Source organism: Macaca mulatta, chromosome 4 (assembly GCF_049350105.2).
Source record: "Macaca mulatta isolate MMU2019108-1 chromosome 4, T2T-MMU8v2.0, whole genome shotgun sequence".
NCBI lineage: Eukaryota > Metazoa > Chordata > Mammalia > Primates > Cercopithecidae > Macaca > Macaca mulatta.
Window position 1 is genome coordinate 147,722,126 of NC_133409.1, and position 20,281 is coordinate 147,742,406.

General features: G+C 58.0%; 1 protein-coding gene across 3 annotated transcripts; it reads left to right on the forward strand.

The window, feature by feature from the left end:
* Window positions 1-232: 232 nt before the first annotated feature.
* On the forward strand, window positions 233-18,712 carry SPDEF (SAM pointed domain containing ETS transcription factor). 3 transcript variants are annotated; one of them, XM_078000293.1, is made up of 7 exons: window positions 497-632; window positions 11,957-12,421; window positions 15,275-15,472; window positions 16,930-16,977; window positions 17,096-17,242; window positions 18,048-18,226; window positions 18,301-18,712. In XM_078000293.1, the coding sequence occupies exons 2-6, from the start codon at window positions 11,986-11,988 to the stop codon at window positions 18,224-18,226; spliced, it is 1,008 nt and encodes a 335-aa protein (XP_077856419.1). In that variant the 5' UTR covers window positions 497-632; window positions 11,957-11,985; the 3' UTR covers window positions 18,301-18,712. The 3 variants fall into 3 exon arrangements, with proteins under 3 accessions (XP_077856420.1, XP_077856419.1, XP_077856418.1); XM_078000292.1 differs by lacking the exon at window positions 497-632 and adding an exon at window positions 2,926-4,286 and having other exon boundaries at window positions 18,048-18,712; XM_078000294.1 differs by lacking the exon at window positions 16,930-16,977 and having other exon boundaries at window positions 233-632; window positions 18,048-18,712.
* The last annotated feature ends 1,569 nt before the right edge of the window (window positions 18,713-20,281 follow it).

Consider the following 20,281-nt stretch of genomic DNA (forward strand, 5'->3'; position numbering starts at 1 on the left):
CACCTTGCACATAATATGAGCTGAGTGGCTATGCAGCAACCAATGAACGAGTGAAAGAGCAAGTGAATGAATGAGTCCGCTGGCTGTCAGGGCATGAATCCCCCAGCAAGGAGGGGGAGACCTGCAAGGGTTAACCGGGAGCCTGCCTGTGGTCTGAGGTAAGCAAGGAGTGTATTTGTTCAGGTAAATAAGGAAGGATTACTTATAATGGGAAATCAGGCCCTGGCCAACTCTTCATCTCGCGGCTGTCTGACTTCCTCCCAGCACATTCCTGCACTGTGCCGCGTCCACACTGCCCCACAGACCCAGTCCTCCAAGCCTGCTGCCAGCCCCCTGCAAACCCCTCAGGTTGGCCTTGCCACAGTGCCAGCAGGCAGCCCTGGGCTAGGAGTAGGGGACTCTCTACAGGCACGCAGCCCTGAGACCTCAGAGTGCCACCCTTTAAGGGTGGCCAGGCCCTCAGTGGCCAATCTGAGTGCTGCCTCTGCCACCAGCCCTGCTGGCCCCTGGTTCCGCTGGCCCCCCAGATGCCTGGCTGAGACACACCAGTGGCCTCAGCTGCCCACACCTCTTCCCGGTCCCTAAAGTTGGCACTGCAGCAGACAGCTCCCTGGTCACCAGGCAGCTAACAGGTGAGTCTGACGGGAGGTGTGGGTACCCTGGCATGGGGTCTTTCCCTGCCACCTTAGGGGTGGGTGACTGCAGGCAGGACTTGGAGGGGGCGCACTTTGCCAGCTCAGAGCTCATCTCCCTGTCATCAGTGACCCTGTGACCTGGGTCCCTTTACCCTCAGAATTCCCTGCCCCCTCCTCATGCTTCCCAGACTGCTTCCGTGGGCCAACTCTACATGCTGGGTGAGCCCCCTTGCCTGGCAAGGCCTGGGGTACCCCACACTGAGCCCAGTTTGCCCAGCTTGAGGGGAGGCCACTATGCAAATGCAGAGCCGCAGCCCCTGAGACCCAGCCAGTTCTGCTTGGCTGGCAAAACACAAGCGGCTTTCCTGCTGCTGCCAGCCCGGCTGCCCTGCTGAGGGAAGGGTCTTCCTGGTGCCAGGCCACCAGTGGGCAGGGGCTTGCTGGAGCCTGATGGGTCAGCACTGAGGCTAAGGCCGGGTCCAGGGCGGGGCAGGGGAGACAGGTCCAGAGCCCAGGAGCTAGGCTGGGCAGAGACGGGCACAGGAAACGGGGCGGGGGTCACTGCCGAGCACACCGTCTGAGCCCTTGGACACCGGGGGAAGCTGAGAGCCTTGGGTCCCGGTCTTGGCACACAAGGAAAGCAACAGTAGCGGTCCCTCGAAGGTGCTCATTTCTAAAATTTGCCAGATTCCTGCAGTAGAGAGAGGAAGTGGGTGGTGGGATGACAGGGTGGCAAGCTGAAGGGCTGGGGCGACTGGGTGCCCCCAAGGCTGGCCAAGGTGTGTGTGCGCATGTGCATGTGTGTGCATGTGCATGTGTGTGTGTGTGTGTGTGTGTGTGTGTGTGTGAATGCATGTTGGGGATGGGCAGACCCAGATCCCTCACCTCACCTATCAGCTGGGGCCACCCAGCAGCCCACACCCAGGCCATGAGCCCCGCGTAGCCTGTGTCCTTTATGATGGCCATGGGCTTTCTCCTCCTCCTCAGCCAGGGCTGGGACTTGCCTCATTTCCTGCCCCAACCTCCCCAATAAAGCTCCATCTCCCCATCACCAGCTGCTCAGCTGAGTAACAAAGCAAACAGGCGTCCAGGCTGCCCCAGGCCCAAGCTGGTGGGCAGGGATGGGGAGGAGACACCCTACCAGGCAGGTAGGCCCAGGCCATGGTTCAGCCAGGCCAGCTGGGCTGAGCTTCACTCCACCCACCTGCAAGAAGGGCCAGAGCCAAGGACCCCCAACTTGGATTCCCACCACCCCAAATTCACAAACAAATGGTGGGGGGCATCCTTGGAGCTCCCAGGCAGGTGGGGCTGTGTGGAGGAGGTGGTCTTACTGCATAGGGGACCCACCCACGCCTTTGAGAGGCTGACAGTGCATGTACAAACATTTCCTCTGAGCAAGGCCCCATGAGGGGGGATCCAGAGCTGAAAACTACCAGACTTGCTTATTGCACACTGTCAGCTGTAAAACACTTCGGTTTTCACAAGGACCCTCTGAATTAGACGGACTTCTCTGTCAACCAAGTCTGAGGGAATAGGGCTGCACTCAGTAGTGCTCAGTCGATGTTCAGAAAGTGTGATGCTGGCAGGAGCAAAAACCGGGAGAACCCACTTTTTACCACTGAGGTCGTTGCAAGTATGAAGTGAATAGCCCTGAAACCATTAGAGCAGTTTTGTGCTAAATGACTTGTTGCAGCCTGAGTGTAACCTGGGGAAGTTAATTTAGGCTGACAGGGGGACAAAGACCCTCTAGGTGGAGGGCAAGAAGCAACAGGTGAGGTCCCGCCATATGGGACCGTGGGTGGGTCACTTTTCCTCACTGTACTTGCAACACCTTGTCTGTGAAACAAGAAGCTTAGACAAGGCTATTGTCTATTAAAGCAGGCTTCATGGAGGAGACAGCCTGGAGCAGGACCTTGAAGGCTGTGTAGGAGTTGGATTTGCCAGCCTGTCTCCTGGGCATTGGGCAGTGGGGGAAATGGGTGGGGCAAGAATTCTTGGTTCTGGCTCCTCCTAGAGGGCAGGGAGGGTGAGTGAAGCCTGCAGCTGCCTGGACTGGGCTAGAGAGCAGGACAGGGCCCCAGCCTCCCTCATCACCATCCTCAGCTCCCCCTAGACTCCACCCTCTGGCCCACCCCCTCTACTCTCCATCACCTCCTGCTTCTTCCTTTGCTCCCCAGTTTCCTCACACCATTCCCTCTCTGTTTCCTCTTCTCCAGCTGATCCCCTCACCTGCGCCCAGGGCCCCCCTCACATACGCTCAGCCCATCATAAATGATTTCCATTCACCCTCCATCTCAATCTCCACAACCCCTTTAAGACATGCTCTTGACACCCCATTTAACAGACAAGACAACTGAGCCTCAGAGGGGGCCGAGTCACTGGCCCCAGCCCCAGAGCTAGAGAGCAGTCAGGGATCAAACCTGGGCTGGGACCCTCTCCTAGTCCCCACCCCCACCCCGTTCATGCCCCACCCTGTGCCCCCAGCCAAGCGAGTGGCCTGTCAGGTGGAACAACTCTTCCCAAAGCAAACTTTGCACAAGCCGAGTTGCCCTGGGCTCTTCCTGACATTTAATGCCAAGCTCCTTCTGCTGGCTAGTTTGCATGTTTTCAGCCTGGGAGGCGCCCCCTGCCAGATTCTGCTCTCCCACCTCTCAGCGGCTGGGGTTGGGGGTGGGTAGAAGGGGGCCTCCAGACTTGGGGAGGGAGAGGCTCATCCTTCCTCCCCAGCCAGGGACCTTAGTGTGACTCTGCTGGGGGTCGGATGGGACCAGGACCTCCCCAGGATTATAACGGGGCACCACCAGGATAAAGGCCCCCCTCCTTCTCCCTCTAGCTCTGGCACAGGAGAGACGTGGCTGGAGGGACTGCCCAGCCCGGGGCTCCAGCACCTGAGACTGGTTGGGGCAAGGCCCAGGCCTCTCTGCTGCTGGGGTAGCAAGTTGCTCTGAGGGCTGCTGGGACCTGGCTCCTTCTGCCCCACCCCACCCTCTGTGCCAGGACAAAAGGGGGATGTGTCTCTGCTGACACTTCACAGGTGGGAACCAGTCCTGATAGCCCCTTAATAACCCACTCCCGCCCATCTCAACCTTGTTTGAAGCAATTTCTGTTCTTAGCCTGTCAGGACAGTTCTTTCTGGACTTTTCTCTTCTGTAATGTTGGAGTCCTTCACTTTGTCCTAACACCCCTCTCCAAGCCTGGAGGTGTGCTCCAGGGCCTGAGGATCAGGGCACAGGAATGTTTTTTCCCTTCAGCCCATCAAGATTTTACAGATCAACAACCAGGTGTGTGGAGGGCCTCTGCCTTCCCTGGCCTGTGCTGGGTCTGGAGGGGGCCGCAGAAACACACAAGATAGACAGCAGCCACCACTGTGGACACACACCTCTTGGGAGATGGTGAAGCCTTCTCACATCGCTGTCCTGCCTGGTGACTTCAAAATCCAGACACACAGCTGTCTTTATGAGTCCCCATTTCGCTGTTGAAGAGGCTGAGGCTGAGAGGATTAGCCAAGGTGCCTCAGGCAGGAGCAGCAGAGCTCTGGTGACATCCATGTGTTCTCATGCCCTCAGTGACCCGGCTGCCTGGCTGGGCAGGGCTGTGGGGAGCAAGAGATCCAGGAAACCTCACGGCCCCTGTCCGGTGGCAAGCTGGGAGGTACGGCATATGCGGGGCTGGAGGAGGGTAGGGAAGAGGGAAGGTGTTGTGGCCGGCCCTTCAAGGAGTGGGGATGTGCAGGTAGTGGGGGCGTGGCAGCCTTGGTGGGGCCAAGAGGCCTGACTGGGGCGCTGAGAAGTGAAATGTGTTTACATACACATGGGCTCAACCAGGGCTGAAGGAAGACATGAATGGCAATTTCTGGAAAGCCCTGAAAGTTGAACAGAATTGTACTTGCTATGGTGGGAAACTGGGTTCTGTCCCCGCCCCGTCAGCACGACTCACTGCAAGCCCCAGGTTTGTCTGGGCCGGGGTCCCTGCTGGCTGGAGGAGGCGGGGAGGTGCTGCTGCTGGGGTGGGAGCCAGGCCTGACGGCAGCTCGTGAGGTGCAGGACAGCCTGAAGCCGGCTCTGCTTCTTCAGACGGGTGGGCTGAGTCTTTCAGAGCCTCCAGACACCAACTCCAGGGACAGTGGGGGACACCCAGCCACACCCCTCATCCTGCCAAAAGTGTTGGCTGTAAATGGAGTATGCCTCTGCTTACAAGGGGAGCCCCAGGTGTCCACCTCTGTGTCCCCACCATCCTCCTTTAAGTCCCCAAAGCCAAAGCCAGGCTGATGGCAAGATTCATGGATCGTAGAATCCAGATGGTGCCTGGGCTAGAAAAGTCCTCACAGATGACTTGGCCTACAGAGCAGGAGACTGAGGGCTGGAGGGACCAGGGACTCACCCAGGGTCTCGCCTACAGAGGGAATAGGGCTGGGTGTCACCGAATCTCCTGAAGTGGAGGTCTTCAGTTCTTTCCAGTCCACATCCCCCTTTGGAGCAAACTCAGCCACGATGGTCCACTTGGGGCTGCATTGGACCTCTGTACCTCCAGGCTGCGGGCACCTGTGCCACCCACACCCCACCAAGGCGACCGCTGTGGGGCTGGGTTGGCAGGTGGCCTGAGCAGAGGCAAAGGGGATGGTCAACAGGGGCGACCTTAGGAGCTAGAAGGTGCCGGGTCTGTCAGCACCAGCAGAAAGGAAGGTGGAGCCGAGTCTTGAGTTCGAGTCCCTGCTCGCTCACGCATGGACAGGTGCCCCATAGCAGGTCACAGCGCCCTTGTCCGTCAAGTGGGAATAATGCTGGCTGCCCCAGCTGGGAGGGCCCGGCAAAGCAGTTTATTCAGTTTGACCTTCCTCCTGTCCCAGCAAGCGCTGGACGTGGTGTCAGTGAGGGTGTGTGTGGACACCCGGGCTGCCCACGCAGCACGGCACAGAGGAGGCTTCACCGATGCAGATGTGTTCCTGCTGCCCGTGGGAACTGTGGGAAGAGCAAAACCACTGGGGTCCCCTGGCCCTCCACTTTGGCTTCCTGTGCCCCGTCCTCCTGCTACGTGGCCCCGCCCCCAGCTTCCCACCCCACAAAGCCTCACCCACTCCCCTGTACTTCCCCCCACAGAACCCAACTCCTGGGCCCACTAGCTAGCTCCCCAAGGTGAAACTCACACAGATCAGGGCTCCTGCAAAAGTTAGGGGGACAGGTGGCCTGGACAGGCCTGTGCCCAGAGGAGGTGGGGAAAACCAGGAGGTCTAGAAGAAACCCACCTCCTCTACTCTCATGCTGAGTCCAAGACAGCAAGGTGTCTCTCACTCAGCCACCGCCCCGCTCCCTTCTTCTGCCCTTGGAGACCCTGGGGAAGCAGGCGCTTGGAGATGGCCACAATGCAGTGCTTGACAGGGCAGGAGCTGCTGGCCCAGAGGTGGCAGCCTGGGCCCCCTTCCTGGGCAGAGGAGTGGTCTGTCCAGTGGGCAGAGGCGGTGCTCTGGGCAGTGAATGGTGGGCCATGAGGAGGGGGTCTGGCACTTCTCTTGGGTCCAGCTAGTTTGAAGAGCAGTTTGAAGGGCGAGGTTGCGGCGAGGTCCTCCCTATGGGAGGGTTGGAGGAGGAGAGAAGGGGTGGGAGGAACGGCAGGGCAAGAGAGAGGCAGGGGCCCTGAGGGGATGGGGTAGGGCAGGGGTCAGGGGGTTCAGAGAAGCCAGACATGCTGCTGTGGCTGGGCCTGGTCGTGGCCTTGGCTGGGACTTCCTGCGGCCTGGGTAGCCCAGCTCTTCTCCAAGGTGCTGACCGGGGCAGGCCCGTGTGGCCCCTGCCCACTCTGCATGGCTCCTGGCCAAGTCCTGGCCCCACCTCCACGGCCCCTGACTCCAGCCCATTTAAGGGGGCCCAGAGGCTTGGATGGGTGGAGGGAGGGGCTGACAGCCAGCTCAGCAGGCCACGTGGGAAAGCCAGAGGAGGTCTGTTCCCCATCAGACCTCTTCCTCCTGGAGTGACGCTGGCTGGGGGCTGAGCACCAGGGCCAGAGTGACTATCTCTGTCGTTCCCTCAGCGCTCTTCTCAGTGGGGACTAAAGCCGGGGTCCTGGGCTCTGGGTGGGCTGGCATTGGGTCTCAGGATTGAGGTGGGGGCGAGGGTACATTTACCCCACACCACCCCGCCAGGAGGTAGGGCCTGAGAGCTGGGACCAAGCAGGATGTGGAAGACAGGCTCCAACCCCCACAGCAACCTGGGTCCTTAGCAAAGGCCTCCCAGGTGACTCCATTCCCGGAAACCGTGTTTCGGAGCTGTCAGGGAGGGCATCTTTTGCTAGTGCCACTTGGGGTGTGGGAGTGAAAACCTGGGAGGCAAAGGGTTCAAGGGGCACATTCCTAGCCCTGAGGGGTGAGAGTAGGCAGAGGGTAGTGGCAGGAAAAGCTGCACTAAATCTCTCATTTTGGGTCCCTCTGCTCTCTTTCCTTAATCTTCCTTCCTGGGGGAATGGAAGGCGCTGAGAGAAGGGGCCCAAGGTGGCTAATCCCCCTGGCCGCCACCCCACCAATCTGCTCCTGTCTCTGGGCCTTGGCCTCCACCAGCTGTTACCAAACTTTCTTTGTCTGGAGTGGGATCCGGGGCCTCTGGAGCAGGAGGGAGCCAGGACACGCTGAGCCTTAATCCAGACATGTGGCTTAATCCAGAAGAGATCAACTCGAGGTTTGGGAGCTGGAGGCATCGCTCAGGAGACGGCAGCCCATGGGGCTGGCAGGCCAAGGCTGTAGGAACGCTGGGGCCTGCCATCTGAGGACCATGGACATGGCAGACGCCTGGCACGTCCCAGGACCCTCGGCCTACGGAGCAGTGGCCTGAGTGTCAGGAGGCCTCTGGTCTGGCCTTGGCTGTGCTGTGTGACTATGGGCACCTCCCTGCCATTCTTTGAGCCTCAGCTTTTCCAGTGCAGATGTGTCCCCATGGGCAGACCGTCACTGATGGATTTAATCCTGGGCTGAATTGCATGGCACAGATGAGGTGAGCCTGGAAAGTCACAGGAAGGAGCTGTTAGGAAGGGCTTGCTGGGACAGGAGGGCTTTGGGATGAATTGTGATGAGAAGGAAGGGGCGTCTTACAAAATAGCCATGTTGTGCCCACAGCACAGGGGCAGATATGAAATGCCATTCTCGTTAGAGCTTGGATTTGCGGTCACTATGTCAATCCCTGGTTCTGGTCTGGACCCTGCTGCTAAGAAGCACACGAATCGCTTCCCCACTCTGAGCTTCCTTGTTCCCATTCTATGAAACAATCACATAATATGTGACCCCTTCCAGCTCTGATTATCTGGGCTAGGTAGGAGGCGGACTCAGAGGTGGGCGCCAGCCACTGGAGTGGGGCAGGGGAGGCAGTGGGGAGCCATGCGAGGTTCTTGAGCACAGGGGGGTCTGATGAAAGGGTGCTGCAGGGAAGTGAACAGTGGGGTGGAATGAACAGCCAAGAGCTGGGGACAGACTTTAGAGCATCAAGGAACCCAGTCAGGAGGTGGGCAGATCCCCTAGGAAGATGGGACTGGCCAGAGCCTGCGCCTCAGAGAGAGTGTGGTCCAGTGAGCAGAACCCACGCCTGGTCAGGAAGAACCCCAGGCAAGCTGCACAGACTCCCTGAGCCTCACTGTCAGCATCTATAAAGCAGGGCTCTGGAGTCCATGTCACGCTGGGGCTGTGGGTAGGAAAGCGGGTGATGTGGGTGAAAGCCCTGGACATGGCACTGGTGCTCACTGCCAGGGGCTCGCAATGCTGTCCTCTCTTCTTCCCTCCAGAGGCCAGCCCAGAACCTGGAGATGCCTAGTTGTAGGTTGGGCACACCAGCCCTGGCTCCCTGACCAGTAAACCGAGCCCCCCTACTCCAGGCCTGGGCTGCCCTGGGGACGGAGCATTCCCCACCACCCGCAATCTGCGGAGAGTCGAACCTTTCCTCCGGCCACACAGTTAACCATTAACTTATTTTTCATCAGGGAAGCGTTGGAGCTAGGACTGAGGCTTGGTGGGGAGTAGATTCCTTGGCATTTAGGTATAGGGCAAGGTCAAGCTGGAATGTGGGGTGTAGAGGGGGAAGCAGCCTGAGCCAGGAGTCAGAAGACCTGGATTTGGGAATTTATCTCTCTGCACCTTGACTTCCCCGTTAGCAGAATAGGGATGAGAATAAGAGCTGGGCCAGACGAGGTAGCTTGTGCCTGTCGTCCCAGCACTTTGGGAGGCTGAAGCGGGGGGATCCCTTGAGCCCAGGAGTTCGAGACCAGCCTGGGCAACGTAGTGAGACCACGTCTCTACAACAGATTTAAAAAATTAGCCAGGCATGATGGCGCACGCCTGTAGTCCCAGCTACTTGGGAGGCTGAAACAGGAGGATCACTTGAGCCCAGGAGGTCAAGGCTGCAGTGAGCCATCATTGCTCCCCTGCATTCTAGCCTGGGCAGCAGAGCGAGACCCTACCTCAAAAAAAAGAGAATAAGGCCTGTGCTGCCTTTCTACTGGTGAGGGGACGGATGTGAGGGCTTCGCACGCACTCAGCAAATGTGTCAAGGATGTGTCATTATATCCCTTCCTGGCAAATGCTGCCACCTGCCCTGCCCATTCATCCCCACCAACCCCTCACACAACCATGCCTGAAACACAGAAGCTGCCTCCTGTCCTACCTGTGGCTGAGGCCAAGCAAACAGGAGGGCCGCAAGGGAAGCGAGTTCTGCTTCTTGGAAAAGTTTCTGTCTCCCTGGCATGGCGCCCAGGGTCTTGGCACAGACTGTCCTAACGTGGCAGGCATGGGGGCTCTGGGGATGTGGACGGGGCGGGAGGCAGGCAGGGGGTGATGAAGGAGGGGCGGGGGGCTGCAGGGGGGAGTCCCCAGGGGTGGAGCCACCTAGCGGGTAGGGCATGGGCACCGGCCAGGGTGGGGCCCAGGGGCAGAGCGAGCTGTTGGCACTGCCTGAGTCAATAATGTGAGCCCACAGCACACATGAGTGTTTGCACAGAAGGACTTGACATGATTCCAGGTCTGCCCTCTGTCCCCCACATCCCCAGCCCCGCCTCGGTCTCTGCCCACCCCACCCCACCCTGACCTTTCCTTCCTTGTCACTTAAAGGAGCCCTTGAATGGGAGAGTTGAAATCAAAGGGAACACCCTTCCCTCCTGCTGGCATTTTCTCCCCCACAGGAAGCTGCAGGGCTGCCATGTAACACTGGGAAGGTTGCACTGTACAGGAGGGTGGGCAGAGGGAGCTGAAATTCTACCCGGGCTCCATTCGTCAAGCTATCCAGGGGGAAGGGATGTCATTTTCTCAGTTGTGTGAAATTAAATGGGCTAGCTGTGGCCCTACCAAAGGGGAGGTGTCTTCCAAACTGGCTTCTTTCCCTTGTCCCACCTGCAGAAGCAAATGTCAGCTGCATACGGAGGCTGTGCGGGTCAGTCCCACAGGGTAACTGGAGATGGATCGGGGAGCCCCCTTCCCCGCCCGCTGTCCCAGTAGGGCACCATAAATGTCACCGTTAGAGAGGATTTCAGTGTTTTGATTAAAGCCTTCCCCGACACTGGCCAGTTGCCTTTAAAGCAGTGATCCTTAAATTTGAACATGCGTGAGAATCACCCAGAGGCCAGTTAAACCAGACTGTGGAGTCTTCCCGAGAGCTGCTGATTCAGTGGTTCTGAAGTACCTGAGAATCCAGGTTTCTAGCAAGCTCCCAGGTGGCGCTGGTTCTGCTGGCCCAGACAGCACATTTTGAGAACCACCGCTTGAAAATATAAATAACCCTTGAGAAAGGACACAAATTAACTTGCCCTTAACAGGTTGATCTGCTCCTTTCCTCCTCCCTAACTGGTTCTCTGTATTATTAGGAGTGTGTATCTGTTGGTAATCGTCTGCCTCTGGCTTGATGTATTCTTTGTTTTGTTGTTGTTGTTGTTGTTGTTGTTGTTGTTGAGACAGAGTTTTGCTCTGTCGCCCAGGCTGGAGTGCAGTGGCACGATCTCGCCTCACTGCAGCCACCTCCTGCGTTCAAGCCTCCGGAGTAGCTGAGACAGGAGAATCAGGCACCCACCACCTGCCCAGCTAATTTTTGTATTTTTAGTAGGGACGGGGTTTCACCATGTTGGCCAGGCTGGTCTCAAACTCCTGGCCTCAGGTGATCCGCCCGCCTCCGCCTCCCAAAGTGCTGGGCTTACAGGCGTGAGCTACTGTGCTGGGCCTGTCTTGATGTATTCTTAAGTCTCAGGTCCCCACATCATTACCATCCCAGAATATCCTGGGGTATCAGTTCTTGCGCACCTCTCCAGTCCCCCTTCTCACCCAAACTGTGCACTCTGATGGGGGTTCAGGGAAAAGGGCCTGGGCAGCCCTTGGGGAACCCGTGGGGAGCAAGGCCTCTGACTGCTTGTGTTGAGGCCAGATGGTTCCCCCTGGAGGGCCTTGGGGCAGCAGTGAGGAGCAGGTAGCTGAGTTGCTAAGGGTTTTAGGTGTTTCCTGGAGCCCTGCCCCATCTCGCCACCACCGCTGCTCCCCCTGGAAAGCCTGGCATGTGGCACTGCCTCCGGGTGGCCACATGCTCCTCCAGGCATCGGGGATAGTAGAGGGCTCTGGGAGCTGGAAGGGGCCCTGGGGGCAGCACCTTCCAAGGGAGGATAAGGGGAGGTGGGTACCATGCACCAACCCGGGGTATGGGGAGACGCACACCCGTGAGCTCTTGCTCAGAGGCCACCTCGAGAGTGCTGAGTTTACTTAGATCCCCCAGATGGCCCCGTGGGAGGGCAAGGGCTGGTCAACTGCCCGGCGTGTGGGAGGGTTTCTACCCCATCACACCCCCGCCTTGTTCCTCTCTTCTTTCCCCTGCTGGTGAAGATGATGGCCACCTTTAGGATGGTGGCCTCTGCCTGCCACCTCCACTCCTATCCTTGTCAAGGGCAGAAGAAAAACAAGCTTTGCTACAGCAGGAAAGATGTGGACATTGAGGGCCCCTTGTCCCCACCTCAGTTTGCTCATCTGCCAAATGGGGCAATCATGCCTTCCATTGTGAGGGCTGAATGAGGTCAGGAACCTCAGAAGGCTGTTCTAAGCACAGTATGTGTGGAGCTTTGCTGTCCCAGCCAGCCTGGCTTCCTTGGGGATCGAGGGAGCGATCCATTTCCAGTCCTGCGCCCGCTCCTACCTCACTGTCTTTCCCAGACAGAAGGCCTGTCTGCCCAACCATGTCCTGGCTGCCCAGTGACCCGGAAGCCCCGAACTCTGTCCCAGGCCCAGCCCACTGTCCACAGGGCCCCTCATCCCCATAACCAGCTTAGCGGCCCCCACAGGGATGGAGAAGCCATCAAACCTGAGTCCTCTTTCATTTCCGTAGACACAGCCGCCAGCCCGAACAGCAGCGGCATGGGCAGCGCCAGCCCGGGTCTGAGCAGCGTGTCCCCCAGCCACCTCCTGCTGCCCCCCGACACAGTGTCGCGGACAGGCTTGGAGAAGGTGGCAGCGGGGGCAGTGGGTCTCGAGAGACGGGACTGGAGTCCCAGTCCACCCGCCACACCCGAGCAGGGCCTGTCCGCCTTCTACCTCTCCTACTTTGACATGCTGTACTCCGAGGACAGCAGCTGGGCAGCCAAGGTGCCTGGGGCCAGCAGTAGGGAGGAGCCACCTGAGGAGCCTGAGCAGTGCCCGGTCATTGACAGCCAAGCCCCAGGGGGCAGCCTGGACTTGGCGCCCAGCGGGCTGACCTTGGAGGAGCACTCACTGGAGCAGGTGCAGTCCATGGTGGTGGGCGAAGTGCTCAAGGACATCGAGACGGCCTGCAAGCTGCTCAACATCACCGCAGGTGAGCCCTCTCCCTGTGCCCGCTTCCGTAAGAGGGGTCGCAGGCAAGGCTGAGGTTGCTGGGGTGGGTGGGGGTACTGCTGGATGGACTCTGGCCACCTCTGGCCCAGCCACGGGCAACTTCAGGGATGCTGGCACTTCTACACACAGTCAGCTGTGAGCCAGGGCTGGGAAGGTTTCTATCCATCTCTAGTGTCCCAACCATGCCAGCCTAGTGTCCCCGCTGGTAGGTGCTGAATGATATGAATTCAAGCTCTGTGCCCCCCCACCTCCTCTTGGACTCCGCTCTCCCCTCATTCACTCTGCTCCAGCCACACTGGCCTCTTTGTTCCCACAACACTCACTACGCTGCTGCTTCTTCAGCCTAGAACGCTCTTCCCCCAAATATCTGCGTGGCTCACTTCCTTCAGGTCTTGGCTCAGATGGCACCATCCGCCTGAGGCCTTCCCTGACCCCTCCATTAAAATTGCTGCCCATGAGCACAGGACATGGTAAAGAAAACAAACAAAAAATGGAAAAAAAAAAAAAAAGAAAAAGAAAAAAGAAAGAAGAAAAATTTCTAAAATTTCTGCCCACACCCCTACCTCCTGTTCCCACCTGCTTCCTCTCATAGCACTTACTCTCCTCAGTCGTGCTGCACCATATCTATTGACCTCGCTCACTCTCTGTGTCCTCTACTGGAATGTACACTCCACAAAGGCAGGGATTTTCATGTGTTTTGTTCATCACTCCATCCCCAGATGCTAGGATAGCACCTTGAACATAATTGATGCTCAATAAACAGTTGTTCAATAAGAAGCATTTCTTCCTCCTTCTTCCTTCTTCCTTCTTTCTGAGACGGAGTCTCGCTCTGTCGCCCAGGCTGGAGTGCAATGGCGCAATCTTGGCTCACTGCAAGCTCTGCCTCTGGGGTTCATGCAATTCTCCTGCCTCAGCCTCCCGAATAGCTGGGACTACAGGTGCCCGCCACCACGCCCAGTTAATTTTTGTATTTTTAGTAGAGACGAGGTTTCACCGTGTTAGCCAGGATGGTCTCCATCCCCTGACCTCGTGATCCGCCCACCTCGGCCTCCCAGAGTGCTGGGATTACAGGCCTGAGCTACCGCGCCCGGCCTCTTTTTTTTTTTTTTTTTTTTTGACAGGATCTCCGCTCTATCACCAAGACTGGAGTGCAGTGGCGTGATCTCAGTTCACTGCCACCTCCGCCTCTGGGTTCAAGTGTTCTCCTGCCTCAGCCTCCTGAGTAGCTGGGATTACAGGTGCCCACCACCACACCCAGCTAATTTTTGTATTTTTAGTAGAGACGGGGGTATCACCATGTTGGCCAGGCTGGTCTCGAACTTCTGACCTCAGGTGATCTGTCTGCCTTGACCTCCCAAAGTGCTGGGATTACAGGCATGAGCTGCCTCTCTGGGCCAAAAAGCAGTTCCTAATATGCCAAGCCTTATTCTAGGACTGGGGAATTGAGTGGTGAACAGAACACAAAGTCCCTGTGTTTGTAGGGCTGACATTATAGTGAGGGAAACAGATCACAAATAAATAGAGAAATGTGTCACTGGTCTGGTGGGATGGAAGGCCCTGATGAGGAGGGGACGTCCCAGGGCCTGGCATACATGTGTCTATCAGCCAGACCTGGAAGGCGTGATTATGGAGCTGATGCTGTGGGCGGGGGGGTTGCTGAGTCTCTAGTCCTCTGTCCTGCCGTCACCTCTCCAGCTTCAGGCAGGCCTGACCCATGTCCCTCGGTCTTCAGGCCCTGACATTGCAGCACTCAACTCTGTGCACCTTTCCCTGGGAAGCAGGGGTCTTCATGCATTCCTCAGGCCTGGTCCCTGTCCCCAAAGCTGCCCCGTTGATGTCCTCATTTGAAGCTGCTCCTGCCGATGCCCCAGTCCTCCAGTTTCCCAATGCCCATGCCAGGCCGACTCCAGGAGTTCTCCCACAGGCCTCCTCCCCACCCACAGGGCTAGGGAGGGGAGGGCCCTGCTCCCTGAACAATGGGAACAGGAACAAATGGCTTTGACCTCGGGGAGGAAAATGGGCTTATTAAGTGGGGGCAGCCCAGCCTGCAGGTCACTCAGCTGGGACACTGGCTGGACCATGGTGTTCACTTGGAGGCCCTATTGTGACCATGCCCACCAGCCTATCCCCCACCTGTAGGCCTATGAGGCTCACCTCAGAGGAACACCCTAGGGGGATATCTAGGACCTAGCCGAGGGCTCCCGTCCTGGCCTCTGGGGCCTGTGGCTGCCCCATGACCATCCTGTGCCCTGCATTTACTTATTTAACACATGCACGGAGCAGCTCCTGTGTGTCCAGCCCTTTATTCCGTGGAGGACAAGGGGATAGAGTGCCCTGTGCCTCAGTTTCCTTATCTGTAAGATACAGGGGCTGGAGGGAATGGTGGGGCTCTAAGACTAATTCCCAGATGGGTGTTTCTCTGGTTCCTTGAGGGGTTTGGGAAAGGCAAGAAGTACCTGATGGAGAAGCCCAGGTGTTTCCGGTAGAGTGTCACTGTCCCTCCGGGGCTGGGGCTCCCTCGAAAGGTCCTTTGGAGAGGCTGGAGGGATCTGGGAGGACCCAAGGCCTGAGTGAGGCAGGAAGTACAGATGCACCAGGTTACCCTGCCCTGAACCAAGTTCATTTTTTAGGGCCCTGGTTCCTTCCTCTCGCCCCAATCTCTTCTTGGGTACCCACTTCCACAGGGGCCCTCAGGGGCTGACCTACCTCCACCCCCAGGAGCACAAGGTCTCAGGCCACAGGTTCCCGTGGGTGCCCCATCACAGCAGGGGGGGCTGTATTTGGGGTGGTGCTCTCAGGCTGCCCCTGAGCTGAGGGGATGCCTCTTGCCCAGATCCCGTGGACTGGAGTCCCGGCAATGTGCAGAAGTGGCTCCTGTGGACAGAGCACCAATACCGGCTGCCCCCTGTGGGCAAGGCGTTCCAGGAGCTGGCGGGCAAGGAGCTGTGCGCCATGTCGGAGGAGCAGTTCCGCCAGCGCTCGCCCCTGGGTGGGGATGTGCTGCACGCCCACCTGGACATCTGGAAGTCAGGTAGGATGTGGCGTGGGTGGGAGCAGCCCCTCCCAGGCTCCAAGCCAGGGACAGGATGCTGGCCAGGAGTTTGCCCTCTGCTGGGGCAGCAGCCCCTTGGCCCCCAGCTGGACTCCACTCTGAATCTCAGCCCCAGTTTCAGCTGCCTCCTGGATCCTGGTGCACTCCTCACCCCAACCCACTCCCAGTCCTGGTCAAGGCCCCAGAGCTTTGGGACAGAGCACCCGGGAGGTTAAAAGGTAGAAGTCAGACTGTGAGGATGCAGGGTGTCAGAGCTGGGGACAACCGTGGACGCTAGGAAGTCCTTTTTCCTTTTAAAATTTTGTTTTCCTTTGTTTTTGTTTGTTTGTTTGTTTGTTTATTAAATAAGTAATAAACGTGCATGTTATAAAATAGACCATAGTGAAAAGTAGTGTACCATAAACAGTTTCTCCCTCCTGCTCCCGACCCCCAGCTTCCAACCCCCTCCCTAGAGGCAACCACTTTTACCAGTTTCTTGAGTATCTCTCCAGGGAAAGTCTATGAATATTCAAGCACATATACATATATGCAGTTCTTCTTCTTCTTATATTTTTTTGACATAAATAGTAGCAGAGTATTACACTGCTCTGCATACCACAGTATGTCTTGGTATTAAAAACACAGTATGTCTTTAATTTTATACTCTGCTAAAATTAAAGTGGCCCTGCTTTAATTTTAGTTTTTGTTTTTTGAGACAGGGTCTTACTCTGTTGCCCAGGCTGGAGTACAGTGGCACAGTCACAGCTCACTGTAGCCTCGACTTCCCGGTTTCACTGGATCCTCCCACCCCAATCTCCTGAGTAGCTGAGTCTACAGGTGCACCACCACACTGCTCACTTTTGTATTTTTTGGTAGAGACGGGTTTTCACCATGTTGGCCAGGCTGGTCTCAAACTCCTGGGCTCGAGCAGTCCACCCACCTCGGCCTCCTGAAGTGCTGGGACTACAGGCGTGAGCCTCCGGGCCCGGCCTGCCCTAAGTTTCTAATGGCTGCGTGTCAGCCCCTGAGTGTCTAAATTGTCTCAATCTCATTGGGCACCCACTGCTGCCTGCACAGGGCCGGGTGCTTTGGAGGAGATGGTGCCTGCTCGATGAGTCAAGGAGTAAGAAGTAGGGCCCACTCATATGACCCTGTCAGAGACCAGTGCCCTGCCCCAGCCCCGGCAAGCCCCCATGTCAGATGTCCTCATCTGAACAAGCGGATGCGTGCAAGCCCTCTATGGCCCCTCCCAGCGCTGAAATCCTGAATTTTCGTCCAGGAAGCAGCTTCTTGTAACCAGCTTGCCTCCCCAGGTTGGCAGGAGGCAGGGACTGTGGCAGGGAGCCTCAGGGGCAACCCCCAGCCACAAAGGGGCTCCTGTGGCCCCACAGTCCCACCCAAACGCCTCCCCTCCTCCACCTCTCCTGGGTCCCCAACCCCCTCTCCTTGCCCTGCAGCGGCCTGGATGAAAGAGCGGACTTCACCTGGGGCGATTCACTACTGCGGTGAGCCAGGCAGGGGCAGGGCGGGGGCGGGGGCTCGGGTAGGGTGGAGGGGTGGCTGCCACTGAAGCAGGGACTGGCCTCCCCTTCCCACTCACTGCCCCCCTCCCTGGCCACCCAGCCTCGACCAGTGAGGAGAGCTGGACCGACAGCGAGGTGGACTCGTCATGCTCCGGGCAGCCCATCCACCTGTGGCAGTTCCTCAAGGAGCTGCTACTCAAGCCCCACAGCTATGGCCGCTTCATTAGGTGGCTCAACAAGGAGAAGGGTGAGCAGGGTGCCCAAGGGGCACTGCAGGGCCAGTGAGCATGGAGGTTGTGGGGGCTTCTGCCAGGCACTGTGCATGGGGGCAGGGGCGGGCAGAGGGGGGAAGCTGATCTCCACCTTTGTCCTGGATGCCAAATACACAGCTTTCATGAGATGGCCCTGGGGGGTCTGTGTGCAATTTGTGTCCATATCTGTCTCCTGCTAGACTCTGTCTCACTTAGGAGCTTAGTACAGCACAGCTCCTGGAACGAGCTCCAAATCGACTCTCCCTCCACCGTCTCGTATTAATTAATCCCGCCAGAAAGGGCTGCGCAGGCCAAAACTGCCTGGGAATAGCAAAGATGTTGTTTCAGGCTTGGGAACTACAGGGACACCTGTAATGGGGGAGGAGTGCTCTTGCCAAGTGAGCTGTGGGCACTGCTGGGAGCCACACAGGACTTTGGATTAGGGCACGCAAACCCCACACAGGAGCAGGGGCTGGCAAGGGCCAGGCCCGCAGGGCCCCAGAGAACCCACTAAGGTACACAGACTCAACTGTGCCGGGAGGTTTGTGACTCCAGAGTATTCTCTGCCATTCACTGGGGCCTGTGGCACCTGCTTTGCACACATCTCTTTAACCCTCACCACTACTGCACCTTGGGAGTAAGCATTCGGGTCCCTGGTCACCCCGCCCCACCCGAGCAGAAGGAGGCCTCTGCACAGGGTCTCTTGGTTCGCCCCGAGGCTGACCTGGTGGTCTGCGTCTTTCTCCTTCCTGCCGACTCACTCATACCGCTGGCTCTCTCGGGGCCCTCCTACTCTTCCAGGCATCTTCAAAATTGAGGACTCAGCCCAGGTGGCCCGGCTGTGGGGCATCCGCAAGAATCGTCCCGCCATGAACTATGACAAGCTAAGCCGCTCCATCCGCCAGTATTACAAGAAGGGCATCATCCGGAAGCCAGACATCTCCCAGCGCCTCGTCTACCAGTTCGTGCACCCCATCTGAGTGCCCGGCCCAGGGCCTAAAACCCGCCCTCCGGGGCCTCCCTCCTGCCTGTCCTGCCTCAGCCAGGCCCTGAGCTGGGGGAAAATGGGCAGTCTGCTCTGCTGCTCTGACCTTCCAGAGCCCAAGGTCAGGGAGAGGCGGCCCGCTGCTCTCAGGGGGAGATGGGCCTTCTGGGGCCTTCGGGACCCCAGGGCAGGGGTGCTTCCTCCTCAGGCCCAGCTGCTCCCCTGGAGGACAGAGGGAGCCAGGACTGCTCCCCAACAAAGGACCCCTCTACCTGCCTCTGACCCCAGCATTTCCAGAGCAGAGCCTACAGAAGGGCAGTGACTCAGCGAAGGCCACAGGCAGCCCAGGGCTCTCTCTGCTCCATCCCCCTGCCTCCCAATCCGCACCACGCCTGGCATGGTGCAGGGAGACGTCTGCACCCCTGAGTTAGGGAGCCAGGAGTGCCCCCGGGAATGGATAATAAAGATACTAGAGAACTGACATGTCCCCAGTGTCTGCGCAGTGAATGGCACAGCCCCGAGGTCATCAATGGTCAAGTGTGGTTGTGGTCACAGGGCCTGGAGTAGTCAAGGGAGGCTTTCTGGAGGAGGCGGCTTTGGGCTGAGCCTAAAGGGAAAGGGATAATTGACTGGTAGATGCTTCTGGGAGAGAGATAGTGAGGCTTCAAAGTCAAGGAGGGGCTAGAACAGCCACCTTATCTTCCCTATCCCTGTTCGGGCTGAGAGGCGGGTGGTAAGGCTGGTGTTAAAGAGGTTCTTCATGCAGGACCCGAATGGGGAAGGTATCTTTCGCATCCTTTTGCTCTGTTGCAGAGCAGGGCTTTGCAGCTAACAGGGTGGAAGAGAGGTTGGTTGGCTCCCGTTTCTGTTTCCTGAAGGCCTCAGCAGTACCGTCTGTGAAGATGTGAGCTCCTGTGAGTGGGTGTGAGACCCCCGTGCGTGATGGAAGAGGGTGTGCATTGATGTCTGTGGGCATGCTGGGGGTGACCAGGACCCGCCACCCACTCTCCCGGGCAAAGCAACTCATCCAGCTTCCTCCCACTTCCCTCACATTTATCACCCGGCTCAGTGTCCTTATGGTCTACTGTGTGCCAGGTGCTTTGTCATTTATCTTCCCAACAAAACTATGAAGTAGGGGCTACTCCCCCATTTTGCAGATGATGAAACCGAGGCTCAGAGTGCTGCAGTGACTTGCTGATGGTCACACAGCTGATTGACAGAGTAACTCATACCTGTCTTTCCACAAGAACAGGGCTCTCTCTGCCCCTCCAGCCCTCCGGCTTCCTGACTGGTTAGCACCCTTGGTCCTCTTTCACCCTTATCCTCTGAGGCCTGGCTTCCAGGAAACAGCAGGGGAGCCAGCACCACCCAGACCACCAAGGGTTAATTGCTACCCTGTACTGCTGCCTTCCGCCCTCAGCAATTTTGTTGTCCAGAAGAAAGTTTGCTCCTAGCAGTGAGCAAATAGCACCTTGGCATCTGTCAGCTGGGCTTGCACTGCAGGGAGGAGGGGGCCCTGCCCCAGGCCTGTGCCTCGCTGGGCCCCTGCTGTCTCTCACTCCCTTGGAGGGAGGAGTGCCAGGGGGAGCCTGGGACCCTGGCCAGAACCAGGCTCTGCTGAACTGGTTTTGTCTCCAGCCAGCCTGGCCTGCTCCTGACTGAGTCCCTGGAGCCACTTGCTTGTATGTCCCCAGCTGGGCCTGGGCCTGGAAAGGCCTCAGATCTCAGTCAGGGTTTGGACAAGAGGATAGGTATGGGCAGTGGATGCTAGGAGTACAAAGGTGGAGCAGCTCTGGAAAGGGTAGATGTGGGGGCCCGGGTGAGGCAGCTCCCTGCCCATGAACCTTGGCAGGCACATGCCCATCCAGTGACACCTTGTGAGCCGGCAGCGATCTGCAGATTCCTCTCCCTCCTCCAAACACCTCCCCAGCAGAACCCCACCTGGCTGGGGATTCTCTGACCCTTCTCCATGGGGGCCCCACCCTCAGGGCCCCTCATCACTAAATGGAACAGCCTGTGCAGGTAAGACAATACAACAACCTTTTGTCTT

What these genes read in the sequence shown, in the direction of transcription:
- SPDEF (XM_078000293.1), top strand. Translation starts at nt 11,986, where the DNA reads ATGGGCAGCGCCAGCCCGGGTCTGAGCAGCGTGTCCCCCAGCCACCTC. An exon ending in CCTGGACATCTGGAAGTCAG is followed by an intron (nt 15,473 to 16,929) that starts GTAGGATGTGGC and finishes CTTGCCCTGCAG; the next exon opens with CGGCCTGGATGAAAGAGCGG. An exon ending in GTGGCTCAACAAGGAGAAGG is followed by an intron (nt 17,243 to 18,047) that starts GTGAGCAGGGTG and finishes CTACTCTTCCAG; the next exon opens with GCATCTTCAAAATTGAGGAC.